This window comes from Giraffa tippelskirchi, chromosome 10, assembly GCF_054371585.1.
Source record: "Giraffa tippelskirchi isolate mGirTip1 chromosome 10, T2T-mGirTip1v1.2.pri, whole genome shotgun sequence".
NCBI classification, from domain to species: Eukaryota; Metazoa; Chordata; class Mammalia; order Artiodactyla; family Giraffidae; genus Giraffa; species Giraffa tippelskirchi.
In genome coordinates this window covers 112,293,897-112,312,533 of record NC_137284.1, presented here as the reverse complement: position 1 = coordinate 112,312,533, position 18,637 = coordinate 112,293,897, and the positions used below count along the sequence as shown (strand labels likewise).

General features: G+C 39.4%; 1 protein-coding gene across 14 annotated transcripts in view; it reads right to left on the bottom strand.

The window, feature by feature from the left end:
• The window catches only part of CPVL (carboxypeptidase vitellogenic like), a 106,937-nt gene extending 94,613 nt beyond the window's left edge, over positions 1-12,324 (bottom strand). For 2 of the 14 annotated variants that reach the window (XM_081531311.1, XM_081531320.1), the window contains exons 1-3: positions 12,294-12,324; positions 8,821-9,009; positions 2,176-2,294 (exon numbers count right to left, since the gene is read on the bottom strand). In XM_081531311.1, coding sequence (XP_081387437.1) covers positions 2,176-2,294; positions 8,821-8,986 — 285 coding nt within the window. In that variant the 5' untranslated portion in view covers positions 8,987-9,009; positions 12,294-12,324. Of the gene's footprint in view, positions 1-2,083; positions 2,295-8,820; positions 9,010-11,205 lie in introns of all 14 variants that reach the window. The other 12 variants (XM_081531313.1, XM_081531316.1, XM_081531314.1 and 9 more) reach the window with 12 other exon arrangements.
• Positions 12,325-18,637: the final 6,313 nt, after the last annotated feature.

Sequence of the window (18,637 nt, the reverse complement as noted above, 5' to 3'; positions counted from 1 at the left end):
AAGACAAGGAAACAGATTCTCCCCTGTAGCCTCCAGAAGGAACACAGCCCTGCCAACAACTTGACTTTAGGCCAGTGAGACCTGTATTGGAGTTCTGATCTCTAGAACTGTGAAATAATAAATCTGTGTTGTTTAAGTGACTAAATTTGTACAATGGCAATTGAAAACTCATACAACTGCTATTCATGATAAATGCCTGCATTTGCATATTATATAGATAGATGTGATATCACAAACCATACAGTATGGTTTCTGAAAGGTATAAAGTTTAAGTGACTTCCAAGAACACAAGGAAATTTCCCACCTGTCAAAAATAGGTCATCTTTCTAGGCTTAATTTATACCAACTGTCCTCAGCATCACTGTGCTGGATATTCGGATATTTTCTTGACCGCTTCTGAAAATCCAGTCTCCACTTGGCTCCATGCCCTGGTAGGCAGACCTCAATGGACCAGAGTCCCTTGCCCTCTGGTTTCCAGTTGGGTTCCCCCAAGAGGGGTTCCAGCAGAAGTCTAGAGGACATTCAGGTGCCAGCCTTGCACTTGTACACCCATGAGTTCAGTTCAGTTCAGTCTCTCAGTCATGTCCAGCTCTTTGTGACCCCATGGACTGCAGCATGCCAGGCTTCCCTCTCCATCACCAACTCCTGGAGCTTGCTCAAACTCATGTCCATTGAGTCAGTGATGCCATCCAACCATCTCATCCTCTGCCATCCCCTTCTCCTCCTGCCTTCAATATTTCCCTGCATCAGGGTCTTTTCAAATGAGTCAGTTCTTCACATCAGGTGGCCAAAGTATTGGAGCTTCAGCTTCAGCATCAGTCCTTCCAATGAATATTCAGGACTGATTCCCTTTACAATTGACTGGTTTGATCTCCTTGCAGTCCAAGGGACTCTCAAGAGTCTTTTCCAACACCACAGTTTAAAAGCATCAATTCCTAGGTGCTCACGCATGAAAGTGAGTTCTTAAATTTTATGCTCTAGGAACCTTACTTGCCTCACTCAAGAGTACAATGAGGAAGAAATAAGGGGCTCAGGAGAGGCCTCCCAGAGTGGTGACAGTCTGAAAACTACTAAGAGCCCCAGTCACAAAGAACCTGGAATTCCTCACCATTTCGTACATGCCTTCTCCACACACCACACACAACCACCTGGTGAACAACCAGAGGCCATGAGTGAGAAAGCAGAAATGAAAAGTCAAAAAAACACAATCCCATAGCACTAAGAGAAGAAACTTGGTTTAAGCAATTTATGCAGTCATTACATATACAGTGCTGTTATATGCAAATGGTATGCAAAAATAAACACTACCATCCACAGGGATAACTTTTTCTTTGTTTTCTCTGGCTTCTGAAGCAAACTCAATTTAGAAAACAAAAACGGAAAATTACCCTATGGTGGGATAAGATTTATGTATGCATCTCAGTACCTCTTACAATAACCCCCAATAGTATCTATAAGCCTAAAGTGATTTGTCCATGCTGAAGCACCGTGTGACCTTGAATTGAGCTAAACACAGCTGGTAAAGTACAAGCATATATGAACCTATGTCTGTATGGATGTGAGGTGAAGAGACCCCTCCTCAGAAGCCATCCTGGGTCACCAGTCCTTCCCAGCCCTCCCCTACTGGCCCACAGAGTGAGTACAGTTCTCTCTCCTTTGTGTCCCCACCGAGTTCTACAGAGTAAGTGGGTATTAGATGCACAAAGGAGTGAGTATAAGAACAATAATTGGTACAGTAAAATCCATAGACAGAGCAGTCTATGCCTGACTAAATGTAGACAGGCTTAGACATGCATTACCTATGCACTTCAGGAATCTCCCCACTCCCTGTCTTTCCTTGCTCCCTACCACCCATCCCTGCCCCCAAGTATTTTTAGAATAAAGCAAAAAAAAAGATAGGAAGAAGACCATGGCAGGAAGAGGAAAGCAGCACTAATACTCTGAATAAGGTTGCAAGGAATTTAAAAGTTGGACCTCCCCCACTAACATTTGTTTCCTGCACATAAACAGGAACACTACATGGAATCACTGGCACTTATTTTTAGAAAAAAAAAAATCTAAAAGATTGAAAAAAAAAACCAACCCTGGGTTGATTGTAGACTGATGTTTCCACCTGGAGCAACACAGTCAGGTCTTGAGCAACAGGGTCCTGTGCGGGCACTGCTGCAGGCCTACCTTTGCTGGAAAGAACCAGAAGAAAATGTTGCTGTTGTAAGTCTTATTCACAGTGATGTAGCCGGAATAGCTTGTCAAATTCCATCCTGGGAAAGGAGGTACCAAACTCAACTGTCTCCCTAGTGGGGGAAAAATTTATAAGGATTAGACAAAAACATAAATGCAGTGCTGCCCAGACTCCATCTTGGCCAGACTTCTCCCAGGGTCCAGGTCTGGAATGGAGTGATCAGAAAGGCTACAGGGGGATTGCCATAAAGGTGTTTACTGCCCTGGCCAGGTCCACATATTCAACATTCACCTTTTAGCCAAGAAGATAATCAGCTATCCTCACCTCCACTCTAAAGTTAAACCAAGGTGTTCACATTGGCCACCTGGAAGGCCAGGGCAGGATGAAGTCACCTAATTCTAAAATGTGGGGGTGAGGGGTGCAAGAGAAATAACACAGCGAATGAGCTCTCGGCCCAGGGGAGGCCTGTGTTCTCCACACTCTTCTGATGGTGAGAGCAAAGGGCCTGACACTTCCACTAAAGGGAAATGAAGTGAGGTGTGTGGGGAGTGGGGATGACTAGGGACGGCTAAGGAGGGTGGGGAGAGGCGGGCAGTGGGACTGGGGGTGATCGTGTGGCTACCCAGACGGAGCCAAACAGGACACGGGACATCTGTGAAAGGCACAGGTCCTGGTTTTCTTATGGCAGCAAAAGGTCAGGAAGGGAGAAAGAGGGAACACTCAGACAGCTGAGGCCACCCAGGAGTAAACAAAACCAACAGAACTAATACTTCCAAGGCTGATATAACAAGGGTTTTGTATGATGTGGTACAATTATTACCTCCACTTTACAGATGAGAAAGCTAAAAGCACAGAGGGGTTAAGTAACTTGCCCAAGGTCACATAGCTAGTAAAAGAGGGATGGAATTTAAACCAGCAGTCAGGCTGCAGAGATAGCTCCTGCCCCTACCCTGCTACAAGGCATCTCAGCTAGCAAGTCAGTCAGAAGGTGTAGGCAGCAGGGAGTGTAGGGGGATGCAGTGAATAAGAAAGGAGTGGAGAAGGGAGAGTAAACAGGTAGGAAGCAGGAGGTGGTGGCGAAGTCTGGGTGAAGAGGAGACCTTTAGGGGGAACAAAGCAAGTTCCCTGCTAAAAATGGATCGTTCAAGAATAGCTACTTAAGTCTGAGCTTACTAAGTTGGAGACTGGTTAGTAGACAGTAGGTAAGGAAGCTCGACCCTATACATGTGCTACCAACTAGAGATGCCTTCAGTGGGTTGCCGGAGCCCACAGGTCCTGGAATGCTGATTGACAGCGTCTCTTCCCAAATTGGTATTCAGTGAAGTCACTGATAGCGCGTGGTAAGCCATGGTGTAAATGTGGATATTGATCTGTCCACCCTGGACTTTGTGTGAGGATCAAATGAAAGCATGCATATGACCCCTGAGCACAGAGATGCACATAAAATAAGGGCTCAGGCAAAGAAAGGGGTGATTCTCATAAGCCCATGGGCCACCCCAAGAATAGTCTAGAAGACTTTGCCTTTTTTGGGCTCAGTGCAGTTCCCCCAGGAAAGATTAATTCAACCTCTCTACCTCTTCCCCATTTTCTTCCCCATGAGAGCTATCCCTCCCAATCAAAAGAAGAAAAAAAAAAAAAAAGGCAAAGATAAAAGAAAGATTTTACAGAAAAGGGAGATGTTCAGGGGAAAACAGTGTGTACCTGCCCATTCCCATTCCCCACCGTTCCCTCTTCCCATCTTTGCTTCCACTCTCAGTTAGCCCAAAGAAAAATCAACTCCAGGGCTGGGCAGTCTTTAAAACAATTCTTTTGGCCATTTTTTTGGAAATATAATTGACATACAACATGATATTGGTTTCAGATGTACAACATGATTGAATATTCATACACTATATGTTGTGCAAAGATCACCACAATAAGTCTAGTTAACATCCATCACCCCCTACAGCTACAGTTTTTATTCTTGTGATGAGGACTTTTAAGATTTACTCTCTTAGCAACTTTCAAATATGCAAGACAGTTTATTAACTCTTCTTACTATGACGTATATCACAGTCCTGGGACTCCTATCTTTTGGAGTTGGAAGTTTGTATCTGAAACAGTTTTGAAATATTTTTCACAAAACTATTAACCTTCTCAAAATCCACAGAGACCCTCCCCAAAAAAGGAGAGCAGAGAACTGAAAACTGAGGGGTTTGGAATGAATGAGAAGTGAATCCCAGAGGAGTAAATGGGCATTCAAGAAAGACAGAGAAAAATGAGAGAGATCAAAGTAGAAAGAGAAAAAGAGAAAACATATAATAGAAAGGGGCAGGAGGGAATGGACTTTGGGAGATAGGGTGATTGAATCAATTTATCTCTCTGAGACCAACACAACACGAGGTCCAATGGCCTGCTCTGAAGATATCTCAGATGCTCACCTGGTCCTCTCTTTCTGACCCTTCCTGAGCATCTCAAAGTTCTATCTCTGTTGCCTTGAACTGACCTGGGTATATTTTCTACCTTCCTTCTAGATCAGGGGCTATTGGAAAGCAGGGAATTTGTCTTGCTTACCTTTGTACCCCTAGAGACACAGCATGCTGACTGAAACACTTAAGACATTCGATACATACTTGTTAATGAATAAATGTGAATTAATGAACTAAAACATGACACATTGGCAATGCACTCAGACTAGCTCATTTCTACAAAAACCTCCTAAGGCAGGCAGGCCTTATTAAGATCTTGGGAAACTCAGAAAAACTTTTCTCTGGCCCACAAAAAAAGTGTTTCGCCCTGTTTTGAATTTTAAATTTCCTCTCACTATACCACAGTAAAATGATTAAAAGTTCTCTCAAATAAATTGATTTTTTTTTTTTTCGCATTTTCAAATGTCCCATTCATCCTTCCAGAATCTGTTAATGGAATGTGGAAAATAAACTCCTAAGATGTAAGAGTTTCTTTCTTCCTGGAATCATGACTCATAATACAAATGTTTGAAACAGTTGAAAAAAGGAAAAAGGTTTTCTTTGAAGCGGCTTCACTTCCTTTTTACTGCGATGACTGGTGCTTGTGATAGTAACACTTCCAATCCAAAAAGAATGGAGCATGACCAAAGAAGGGCTTGAACCAGCTAATGAGGCACTCCATATTTGCAAAGACTTGCAACATCATCCGGATGGACAGGACACTACCAGGCCATAAGTTTTAATAAATTAAGACCCAATAGCAAAATATTCTTTAAAGTTTATGGAAAGGCAGCATTTGGAAATACACTAAAATTGCCCCCCATATTAGTTTCATTCATTTTGTTTCAGAGAGTGACAGTTTATTCTAGCTGCAGAGAAAGCAAACACACAATTACAACTAGGTACAACTAAGCTAGTTAACTGGGAAATTAACTAATTCTTTTTAAAAGAAATTAAAATTTTCTGTGTCTTTTTGTGAACTACTATTTATCTCAGAAATGTTTCGTTGTGATATTAAGACTCATGTCCCTGAGATTTCAACACACTTGATGCACAAAAGGGATTCAGGGGAGTGAGCTGACCATCTGCCCAGAGCTTCCTGAACTTTCAGTAAAGCGGATGAATAAAATTATCCTTAATTATGTTGTCAGGGCTACATTTGAATACCCAGATGTACCAGATTTTGGATCAGCCATTTAAAATTCCATTAAAAGATTTTTGACTATGTAACAGAACTTTAGAAAGTGATGTTATACCAGATTTAATATTGTAAATGTTGTCACTTATCAGATGGTGATCTATCAGGGTTGGCACAAAAGGAGAGAAGATTTAACTATCTCCCTTGAAATCTTTCTTTACTACCGTTAACATCCATAAGAGAGACATTCTCATAGGCAAGAAATCCAGGAATGGGTGGGATGTGGACAATCTCGGGCAGATTTCTCTATATTCTCTGCACTTGGTTCTACCTGATGCACAATTCAAAGACACTTTCCTTTAATGCTGTTTAAGCTGTCTTCCTCACTAAGGATGTGCAGGCTCTTTCTTACTTGCCCAAATCTTCCCCTCTATCTTCAAGTCTGGCCACATAGCACAGTGGTTCCTACCTTGAGCTGTGAGTCAGCAGTGTGTCTGTGTCTGTGTGTGTCTGTGTCTGTGTGTGTGCTGAGTCAGCAGTGCATGTGTGTGTGTGTGTGTGTGTGTGTGTGTGTGTGCGCGCGCGCGCGCGCGCGTGCGCGCGTGCGCATGCACGTGCGTACTCAGTTGTGTCTGACTTTTTGTGACCCCATGGGCTACAGCCTGCCAGGCTCCTCTGTCCATAGAATTTTCCAGGCAAGAATATTGGAGTATATTGCCATTTCCTATTCCAGGGGATCTTCCTGACACAGGAATCATGAGTCAGCAGAGGCAGGTTTTAAAGTCAGATCTGCCGCTTACCAGCTTTACATAGCCCTGGGCAAGATACTTAATTTCTCTAGGTCTCAGTTTTCTCATCTATAAAATGGGAACAATAACTATTCATTCTTCATTAGGGTTGCTCTAAGGATTAAAAGAGATAATGTGTGTAAAGCATAATTCCTGGAACATAGTTAGGTCTCAAATTTAAATTCTACAAATATTTATTGAGTGCCTATTAACATATACAGGCACTGACAGGAACAGGGGATATAATTGCTACTAAATGTTAGCTATTTATTTCTTACTACTACTATTTTCTACCTGGATTATGCCAACCAACAGGGATAGCTTCCTTCTAAAAATTTATAGCATATCTACCTCAAATGTAATACTTTAGCATTTTAGCGTGCATTGCCTGATTCCTTGTTTCATGTGTGTGCATCTGGTTACTCCAGAAGAGGACACGTTTTTTAAACAAAGGAAAATAAATTATAGAAGGCAAATTACAGAGCAGAAGGCAGAAAATTTGGATCTTGATCCCATCTCTGCTACTATTACCTGTGTCCTCTTGGGCAAGTCACGTAAAATATTTGAGTCTCAAGTTCCTCATCTGTGGATTGGTAGGGTTTGGTTATGAATATTTAACTCTGCTATGTGAATGAACATAATCTCAGTCATCAGTACCCACTTATTAAAGAAGCTGAAAGTAATGCATATGACTCAACTAGGTGGATTTAGAGTAATGATATTTTGCCTCTTCATTTATGTCAAGTGACATCAGCCTATAACACTGGGCTGCCACATTTTCATGACTTTTCTACATCAAGCAAAATTGAGTTATTTAAAAAAAAGACTGCATTGCCTCATTATATTATCATTGACTATATTATCAAAGTTTTTCATCTTTTCTTACAAAAAACATGATGAAACATGGAATCAATGCATATTTCAGGCAAAGATATATGAACAGAACTCAAATGCACCCTTAAGAAGGGAAAATGTTTTGGCTTTAAATTAAAAAAAATTATGACAGTCTATTGACTATGAAATCTCTTCAAATGAAGAAAAGTCACTTTATTTTAAACGTCCATACAGAGTATATGCATTTATTTTTTATCTTTAACATGCTCATTTCCCTAAAATTTCTAGTTTCAGTTCCACATGCCCATGAAATCTACCAGCATATCAGCTTCGCAAGCATTAAGTCTGCCTTCCTACATGTGAGTAGGGATAAAATCCAAAGCAAAAACCAAGACCTTCATCTATGGATGCTCATCTCCAAGATATACTCCACCAACAGATGTCCCATCCCATCACTTTTCCCCTCTCTACTGGACCACTTTTGCCATTATCTCCTACCCTCTTAATGACCCTTCCTGACTCCATAACTCTCCTCAGCCACCACCCCATTTCTCTGCTTTCTTTTACAAACAGCTCTTCAGGATAGCTGTCTATATACTATTTAATAGTTTAGGAGTATCATGAGGTCCAGAAAGATTACATTTTATCTTATACAGTGATTTCTCTAAGCATGAAGAAGCATTAAGAGTAGAGGCAGGTCATAAATTTTAGACTCTGATGACACCAAATGACACTTTTTGTACTAGTATTAGGACAATCTCTAAATAAAAGCCATCAGCGAATACAGGTATTTAGAGAGCAACTTACAGGTTACAAAGAGTTTTCATGTACTTTTTTTAATCTGATATTTTTAACATCTCTGTGACTTGGGTGAATTGCTTTTCTCCATCTAATCAATGAGGAAAATGAGCCCTAAGACTCAGATAACTTCTCAGGCAAAGGGGCCAAGCACAATGGCTGTGAGCTTAGACTCGGGAATGAAGCTGTCTGGGTGTGACCCTTGCATCTACCAGCTGGTGTCTGCATGACTGGCAAGTAACTTCATTTCTTTCTGCTTTAGTTATCTTCTGTGTACAGAAGCTTAAATAGGTTGTTGAGATGCTTAAATGATTTTATATCAAATGCTTGGAAGCAATAACTGACACAGAGTAAGTTCTAAGGTTACTATTAGCCCTATTAAATGACCAGTTGTAGAGAGGCACTATAGTAGTTTTATAAATAGATATGCGGAGACTCAACCACTAGTTAATCGGACCCTGATGAACTTTCCTTTTAGCTCAAAACTCTGATACTATATGATATCAAATTGTTAATATCTGAAATAAAACTATTGAGTAAAATATCATATTGTCTTTTGGATCCTGTGAGACATCTGCTAAAACAACAACTGTTGAAAGTATATAGTTTCAGTGGTTTCAGATTCAAGCTTACCTTCTGCAAGTTTCCCAGTTTCAATATAAGGAGTCAGAAATAACGGCTGTCCTGGGTTTCCTTTACGTGGTCTGGAAACATGGGCTTTTCTGTACAAGGAGCGAAACAACCCATCAGCACCAGGGCTGAGCGCCAACAAGACCAGCAAAAAGAGTGCCTTCCACATGGCACCAACCGTTCCCTCTGGGCCTAGGATGAAAACAATAACTTTCTACAAATGAATCCAGAGAGTAAATATTTACCAAGCCCCTTTATATGCAAAACACTCATTTAGTCACTCAAAAAATACATATAAAGCTCTTTGCTAAGTCCCTTATATACAGCCTAAATAAGATCAACCCAGTCCTTGCTCATCCTGAAATTAACTCTAATGGAAGGCTATTTAAGCGATTGGCAATGTAACTAGAGCAACAACTTCTATTTCTAAAACTGTGGTCTGGAAAGTAAATTTGACGAAGGATTACAGGAAGCATGAAGACAACAGGGACTCTAAACAAATCACAAAGTGAGTGGGAGGGACAGTCATCCACTCCAGGCAGAGGACCGAGAACACATTTCAGGACACGAGAACCTAGGAAGGAAGGCCTTACCAAGGTAGAAGGTGAGTAAAAGGTGGGTGGAACTCAGTTAGGCAGGAGAAATGGGGAAGGCATCACTGGTGGAAGGCAAAGCTTGAGAAAAGGTGAGACCTGACTTGTCCCTGGGTGTTTTGCAGGGAAATTTAAAAGAATCAGAATAGATTTCTGGCCATCTTTTTATCTCTTACAAATCACTAAACTTCTCATTCAAGAACAAAAAAGAAAGAAAGAAGAGAGGGAAGATCCTACAACCATTTTCAGGCCCTTACCCCTATAGCAAGCTGACAAGTGAACTCAAAAGTTAGACTCCACACTTCATTAACACTAAGCTTTTCAAGGATCTTCCAACCTGATGTTTGCTTGATAATAATAGCACAAAAATGTATGGTGAATTCCCTAAACTTGTAAACATGTAAATTGTATTTACAATGTGTTTTTCCAATGTATTTCGGAACATCCTGATAACTGAACATCCTGATAACTCAACCAGGAAAACAAGGGTTATCATCATCAATCTTAGACACACAAAATTTGACTCAAAGGAGTACCTTATCTTCAGACATCAAAGCAGAGAAACCAGAACTAGTATGCAGTCAGGGCTGGGCTGAGGGTAAGGTGAGTCTGATGTAGATGTGAAGTGGGACCTTATCTTTTTTTTAATTTTGAAATTTTGTCTATCAAGGATTTTTTCAAGTTAATTTTGATTTTTTCAAGTATTGCATTAAATATTATTTATCTTGATTACTGAGTTTTTTGGTACTCTTAGATTTTACATCCAAGGCAGGTGCCTCAATTGCTTCTGTTAATCCTGACTCTATTAAGTAATATGATTTTTGCACCAGTGCTATTACATGACTGTGTACTGCTGCTAGTTAAATACTCTGCTCACTCAGATTCTGGATGCAAAGAGAAATATACAATATAAGCAAATACAATGCTTGCCCTGATTGTTCAGTGCCTTAATATACCAAGTCATTAATATACCTTAAAAACATACAAGACGTAGTAATCTATTAACCACATGCTAATCACAACCCAATTCAGCATAATAGGAAAATATTGGTTCTAGCAAATTTAGAAAGGTTTTCAGCCACATTTCTCCAATAAGATAAAAGTTTATAATTATAATTTGATTGAATACATAACCTTTGTCAAGTCTTTCATGGTTAACTTAATAGAATTCCCCAGACTTAATGTAAACAAGCCCAACCAAATAGACCATGTACTTAAGAGTGGTTTTGTCTATTTACTATAATAAGGAACAAAATGACATTAGAAACTGAAATTAGGTTCCCAAGAAGCCCAAGTATTATGACCACTATGGCACTGATAAAAGATTTGTTTTTGAATTATAAGAACTTGTTATGCTAATGTTTTAGTAACAGCTACTTTCAAGGAATGCTTGAAGTCAACAATCTTACTCTCTAACTGGTTCACGAGGAAAAAAAATCTGTGGTATTAAAAACATATTGGAAGGAGCTCTTCCATTAAGACGCTTTTTCCTGCAGGCAGAAACAAGGAACTAATCATACCATCTAATTTCTCAATCATTTTGCTGTAAACATCCAGCCCCCTTTAATGGAAGTCATTAATATTTAAATAACCAGGGTAGTTACAACTTCTTTTGTCGGCAAATGTTGACTCAAAGATGTTAAAAAAAGAAAGGTGAAATTGGTCTTGTTTTAACTGACATAAATCTAACACACAAAGTAAGAATTGGGTCAACTTAGGAGCCCCCACTAACATTTAATCAAATAACTATTAGAGTCATGGTTTCCCATGTAGGTGAACTAAAAAAACAACATACTTCATTTCACTGTTTCATTTAATGGTCAGAGTTCCTGGACTGTGCTTAGCTGTCATCTCTCCTGATGAAAATGAAAGCAATATCATGAATGGAGTATTTTTTTTCTTAACATCTTTCACTAATGTATTTTGCCTACCCTAAATTAGCCAAAATCTTTTCATTTATTGAACATTTATTGAGTCCTTGCTAAACTAATAAACCCTGTATTGGAAGTTATTGCCTGCAGAGAGTGAAAAAATTATTAACCCTACACAATATTATGTATCTACTTGAAGTGATATGGAAACATTGGTGCTATTTCCAATTCAAATACATCTTACTGAAGGATACAAGCAAACTGCTCCTCTTAATAAATGTTCAGAAACACAATAAAATATATGCAAGTAGAAAACAATATTGGCAGAATCAAATATGCTAAAGGTCAAAATCTGTGATTTGCTATAACTGTCTTACTGCGTGTGTGCGCTAAGTCACTTCAATCCTGTTCTATTCTTTGTGACCCTATGGACTGTAGCCTGCCAGGCTCCTCTGTCCACGGGGATTCTCTAGGCAAGAATACTGAAGTGGGTTGCCATGCCCTCCTCCAGAGGATCTTCCCAACCCAGGGATTGAACCCACATCTCTTATGTTTCCTGCATTGGCAGGCAGGTTCTTTACCACTAGTGCCACCTGTGAAGCCCAAAACCTTCTTACTAAAAACCTTAAATATTACAATCAGAAATCATGTGTACAAGATACAATTTTTTATATCAACAAAGGTATTTATCACAGTATTATTTAGAGTAATAAACTGTCAACAATGTAAACAACTTAAGATAAGTTACTGTACATCAAAAAAAGGGAATCATATACAGCAATTAAAATGACTCTACTGAGAATGTTTTATAAAATATACTAAAATATTAGGTAAAGAAAAGCAAGCTATTAAATTGGGTGTATAGTATATTGTCCTTATTTAATACTCATTATAATTTCTAAATTTTCTACAATAATTAATCTTATAATCAGAAGAAAGTCATTTTCAATTTTGCTTTTTTATCAGTGAAGCAACTGGTAAGCATGGCTTGTTCCTTATTCCTTATCACTACCTGGTTATGACCTCTTGCGTTTCCTAGGAGTAAGAGTTCTGTTTGTCCTTTTAGAATAGGTTCTGCTTTCACTAACATTCTGTGAAGATGTGTTCTGATCTCGTACTGTCATAGAACCTCATAGACTCAAAGTAAAGTTTCTCCTTGTTGAATTAAAAGGCTCTGCATTAACATGAGATGCTGTTCTAATAATAATTACTCTGATTGCATTTATATCCAGTTCTGCCTGGAGTAGAGTCCATAACAAATGTGAATATAATTGGTTTAAGCAAATAGTTGCTGAACTGATGGGTCTAAATAATGAATCATGATATGTTAGACATACAGGAGGTAGTATATGTTCATATGGTCCAATTCCTTCATCTCACAGTCTAGACAACTGGATCTAGTGAAGAAAATATATTGTAAGCTGTTGTTGAGCAGCAAAACCGAGACTCAAAGCCAGGATTCATTTATGGCCCTAAATCTATTTGGCTTTCCACTTGCCCATCTGTGGTTGTAATTATATATATTCAAATATTTTGATTCTTATTGTCTCAATAGATAGTAATGGTCTGCTATAGTCTGAATTCCTTCTATTAAATCTTTAGAGCATGTAGTACAAATAAATAAATAAACAAATGAATAAACAGATACATCAATAAGTAAGTCTTTCTAGAGAAATTTGGGTTTTAGAAATGACTTGTTCTAATCCAGGTTCTAACATGACTCATTCACTGAACCTTGGATAGGACAACGTTAAACCCTTGTTAAAACCAAGGGTTAGGTCTCCAGGAATTGTGAGAGTCAGCTGTTCAATGCAGCTATTGTTCAAAATTAGGGTCTAAAAGCTTACCATTAAATATGGTATATTAAAAAATAAGTGATAAATACTCAAAACTCATCACTACTTAACTATTTTACTATGTTTACTATGTTTTCTATCATCTATGCTCTGGAGTTATATTTTTCATATTTATCTAATTGAAAGATTATATAATGGTTTGCTACTGTGCATTTCTTTCCAACTTGGTCTCGAGTAACATCTCATAGCTTGAATCAGCCATGATGGGAGTATTTATACCATAGAAATCAGGAAACACCACAAATCAAGGCTTCCCTGGACACCCTACCCCAGAGAACTCTGATATTCAACATTTATTACCTGCTCATGTGAGTCTCATGTTTCTTATTTGAAAACTGAGCTGGAAACTACTTTCAATCAACTCATATCCCAGTTCCAATGGAAATGATCAGAAGAGACAAAAAGGGAAAATCCTGCCAAGCTGTCATCTGTGTGTAGAAGCAACCAGTTAATATGCTCAGATAGGCAAGGCTTTGAGAAAAGAAATCCGAGAAAGCTACCAGAAAGTGTGTGTTCTACCAGTGAAAAGAAGAACTAGAAACAAAAACTCCAGAATGAGGACAAAGAGCAAACATGTTAAGTAGCCCTATGTTTTCTTCTCTTCTTGCCACTTCTGCATTTTACATTATAGGTTATTCCAAACAAAGGATAAAAGTCGTTCATGTAATAAATGTCATAGCTGCAATTAAAATATTTATTTGGAGACCTCTCACATATTTAACCGGCTTGAGTACTCCCAAAACAAGAAAAACATTCCCCCGGACAAACAAACAAAAAACAGGCCAACTAGTAACAGACATTTCCATGAAATTTGCAATTAAAGAAAGGTACATAAAAGTGGTCCCCCTATTTAAAAAAGATTCAGTCACTTCTCAAGATTATTCAGGCATATCCAAAGCATTTGAATCTTGAAGGGCTATTGTGCAACCCTGAATTAAATACCAACCCAAATCCCAAATCTAGCTATTTTTTGCTAAGGATTTCTATGCAAACAAATGGTAAAAGAAAACCTTTATTTTGAAGGATCCAGTATTCGCTTTCCTTAAAGCATCAGTTTAATTTCTAAAATTGATATTTGAAGCACTCTTTCCCCCATAGAGGACATAGTACATGACACACGAGGTGATGGGCAAGCTTTTGCTGAAGGGGCCCTGAGACTTACATGCCTATCTCCTTTCCACAGGCTCCCCCTCTGGCATCAGACAGTGGTGTCTAATCTTGCTAATTGAATTAGTCATCCCTATCTCTGCCCCCATATCCTTTGGCTCACAGGAAAGGGAGTCAAACTCAAGTTATGTGGCAGGTAGTGAATGAGAAGAATCAGGAAGAGGAGGAAATAAAACTATCTGACACTATAGTAGGGGCTTTACTTTGAAATCTCATGCTAACCAGAAGAAAAATTTGAATGGAGGTAGGACGTGAAAGTAGCCAATGTCCCAAAATGTTAATAATAGTTTTGAAACAGGAAGGCCGCCCCCATGATCCAAGGCATCTTCATGATAATGATATCAGTACAAGTCCCCAGTCATTAAATGCACTTCATGCATCAGAACTGTGCTAACTACTTTATATTTTTATTTCTAATCTTTATCAGATAAGTACTATTATCCCATTTTACAGATGAGAAATTGATCCTCAGAGAATTTAAGTTACTTGCCCAGAATCACACAGGTGGTAAGTAGTACAGCAAAGAATTGAGGTCAGTACCAATCAATTTTCTAAGACCATTCAATAATCCCAACATTACTAATGTTGTGTCGTGTTAATTTCTTAGTTGTGTCTGACTCTGTGACCCCATGGACTATAGCTCTTCAGGCTCCTCTGTCCATGGAATTCTCCAGGCAAGAATACTGGAGTGGGTTGCCATTGCCTCCTCCAGGGGATCTTCCTGACCCAGGGATCAAACCTGGGTCTCCTGCATTGCAGGCAGATTCTTGACTGTCTGAGCCATAAGGGAAGCCCATAATACTATTAATAGCATCTCCAAAATGAGTGATGTGCACCAGGATCTTATCTCCCTATTCAGGTGAATTTGGAAATAATATAAGAAAATAAAATTTCTGCCAGAAGGTAAATGAGGATGAGGGAACATTCTTCCCTAAAGGTTTCAGAGGGAACAAGGCCCCACCAACACAATGAGTTTGGACTTCTAGGCTGCAGAAGTCTAAAACAACAAATCTGTGATGAGTTAAGCCACCCAATTTGTGGTACTTTGCTATAGCACTGCTATAAAACTAATACATGGATAGTTGGGATGACTGTGGAAGAAGCTAAGGTGGAGGGGATAAAGGAACAAATAGTAGAACTTAAACAGTTCTACTTTAAGTTAGTATTATGCATCTGGGTGAAAATTCTGAGAGGTCAACAATAAAATGGGAAAGGGAAGATAAATGGATTTTACATTTAAGATATGTCTGGCATTCTGGCAAGCCAGGATTTCCCACTGAATCCTCTACAGAATACTGATTCAGCAAGATATTATTAGATTTCATAAGGATAAAAGTTTAGGAAAATGTGGGCCAAACAAATTAAAATGGGTTTCCTGGTTATATAATGAATGTTTCAGAGCCTCTCACTTGCTCATGGACAGCATGTGTTTTTTATTTATTTCATTTATATCTGTGTCACTTTTCTTAGAAAGGCCTTAAGTCTCAAGGTTTATATAAGACATACTCAGATGAGGAAACTTAATCTTAGGTTGACTAGTTTCTCAAGCACGAGGTTAATTTTTTCAAGCCCTCAACTCAACCATTAAACAGTAAAAGCTCAAATTTGAAGCCAGATCTAGATGAGTCCAAAGTCCATATACTTTTCATATTGTTGTTGTTCGGTTGCTAAGTCGTGTCCAACTCTTTCCAATCCCATGGACTGCAGCATGCCAGGCTTCCCTGTGCTTCACTATCTCCCAGAGTTTGCTAAAATTCATGTCCATTGATTTGGTGATGCCAGTCAACCATCTCATCCTCTATCACTCCCTTCTCCACCTGCCCTCAATCTTTCCCAGCATCAGGATCTTTTTCCAATGAGTCAGCTCTTTGCATCAGGTAGCCAAACTATTGGAGCTTCAGCTTCAGCATCACTCCTTCCAATGAATATTCAGGGTTGATTTCATATATATCACTATGTAAATGACATAGTACAACAAAATCTGCCCCCATGCAACTTTTGACAAAAAAGCAGAATTCTGGGTTAACTGGATTACCTTGGCATGCCATTTGCAAGATTTATAGGTGCTGAAATTGTGAGTGATTTAAAAGCATGTTTATTTGCAAAAAAGTGAAACTCACATGCCAAGAAATTCCTTCAAAATTAATTTCTAGCTTCCTTCCATTTGGAAAATAGTTTTAGGGGGATGGCTGAAGCCCTCAATCCTTTAAGATTCATGGCAAAAGAAATGTTTTCCGCTGAGAAATTCTTTTTACTGAAGTAAATGTAGTCCTATTTTTTTAGAATGAACCTCTTTTTTGCTATCCATCATGACTAAATTTTTTATAAAAAAATCAGGATACACAATGTGGCAAATACAAGGATAAAACTGGGTACAAAGTATGTGAGGATGGTCCTGGGAAATCTTTCAATGTCATCACCGTAAGCCATCATTTGTCACTAAGGTGACAAGAAACTAACTTCTCCTTGATTCCAAAAGAGACAGTGTTGTCATTGGGAGCAATATCCATGCAAGCGCTTGGATCATTTCAGTGCTTGCCTCATCTGTTCTGCACACATTATCTCATTGGATCCTCACTATCACTCTTGAAAGGAGTTAATGCAGCTCTTCAACAGAGACTCAGGTGGATGAAGTAGCAGAGCTGGGACAGGCCCCAAGTTCACTGGACTGGTCATTCATTTGATAAACAAATATATGTTAGCTCCTATGGAGTTAGCTCTACTATGCACTAAAGACTCCATGCAGGCACAGAAAACAAAAGAGACAAAGTGTCTACCTTCATGAAGCTTCCCATATAAAGGAGACAAGAAAGAGGAAAGCTATTAATATCAAAGCAGGATAAAGGGTTAGAGAGGGATGGGGGGGGAGTGGTGTCTTTAGGTCAGGTGGGGTGATCAGGGGAGGCCCCTCTGAGGAGGTGACATATGAGAAGATCTGAAGGTACTGGAGAGTTTCAAGTAACTGTCTAGAGAGAAGAGAGTTCCAGGCTGGAGAATGCTGCTGCTGCTGAGTTGCTTCAGTCGTGTCCGACTCTGTGGACCCCACAGACAGCAGCCCACCTGACTCCTCCATCCTTGGGATTCTCCAGGCAAGAATACTGGAGTGGGTTTCCATTTCCTTCTCCAACACATGCACACATGCTAAGTCACTTCAGTCATGTCCAACTCTGTGCGACCCTATGGACAGAAGCCCAACAGGCTCCTCTGTCTATGGGATTCTCTAGGCAAGAATACTGAAGTGGGTTGCCATTTCCTTCTCCAAGCCTGGAGAATAGTGATTGCAAAGACTCCTTAACTGGAGAAATCAGGATGGAAGCCAGGATGGCAGCAGTGTGAGAGTGATGGGGAGGGTGGTACAAATGAGATCAGCTATCAGATCATGCAGGGTGTTGAAGGCCAACATGTGTTTGGGGGGCTCACTTCTTCCCAGCTCTGATGTTTCCATCATTGGTAAGGCTGGCCTCTTGCCACCCTCTTGTTCATTCTGAGGAGGGTAGGATGAGAGGTAGAAAGATTTATCGGATAGATACATGTGGATAAATTGGGCATGTTGGGCTCAGCTCTTCCTGTGTTTCCCCAGGAAATAGTGCTTTCTGTCTCCACTAACGTGAGCTATGTATGTCTGTGCAAGTCTTCTCTAGTCTGGGCTTTAGTCTACTTCCCTAGAAGCACCAACCCAACCCAGTCACTTTTAGTAAGAAAGGTAATATTTTACTCTCCACCTGTCTTGCTCTTTTGTCTTCTCAATTACCCCAGACCTCAGGCAACAGCAAAAAGTCTGCTATTTGGGAAGACTGCTTCAGAAACTCCAACAGAATGGAATTTGGGCTTTATGCTAAGGGTAATGGGCTGGAATTTTTTCCCACTACACCCCCCCGTCTCTATTATTCTGTAAACATTTCATCATATATGTGATTGAAAAAAGAAGTGGTTACTAGTATCAGCTTCACTCACATATCCAGAATTTGAAGTACCCTACAGTCTGTCTGGCTTGCCCACACCAGCCTTGGAAAGTTATGAAAATGGATGGTGAAAAATTATTTCTAAAATCAAACCATCCAAAATATCTTCACACAGATAATAAAAGGGCAACAAAGTCACAACCAGACTATTCAACAATAACACAAGGATGCAGTTTTGAATCATCTCATTAAATATCCTAAAATCAAGTGTGATAGCATCCCAAGTGGAGACAACAGAAAAAGCCCACAGACTTGTTCATCTAGTTCTTGAGCCATGGAAACACCCTCTATTACTGCTTCTTTAGCAATTACTGAAAGCAAAACAAAACAAAACTATTTTCATTCTCTTATTTGCTCCATTCAGACTTGTC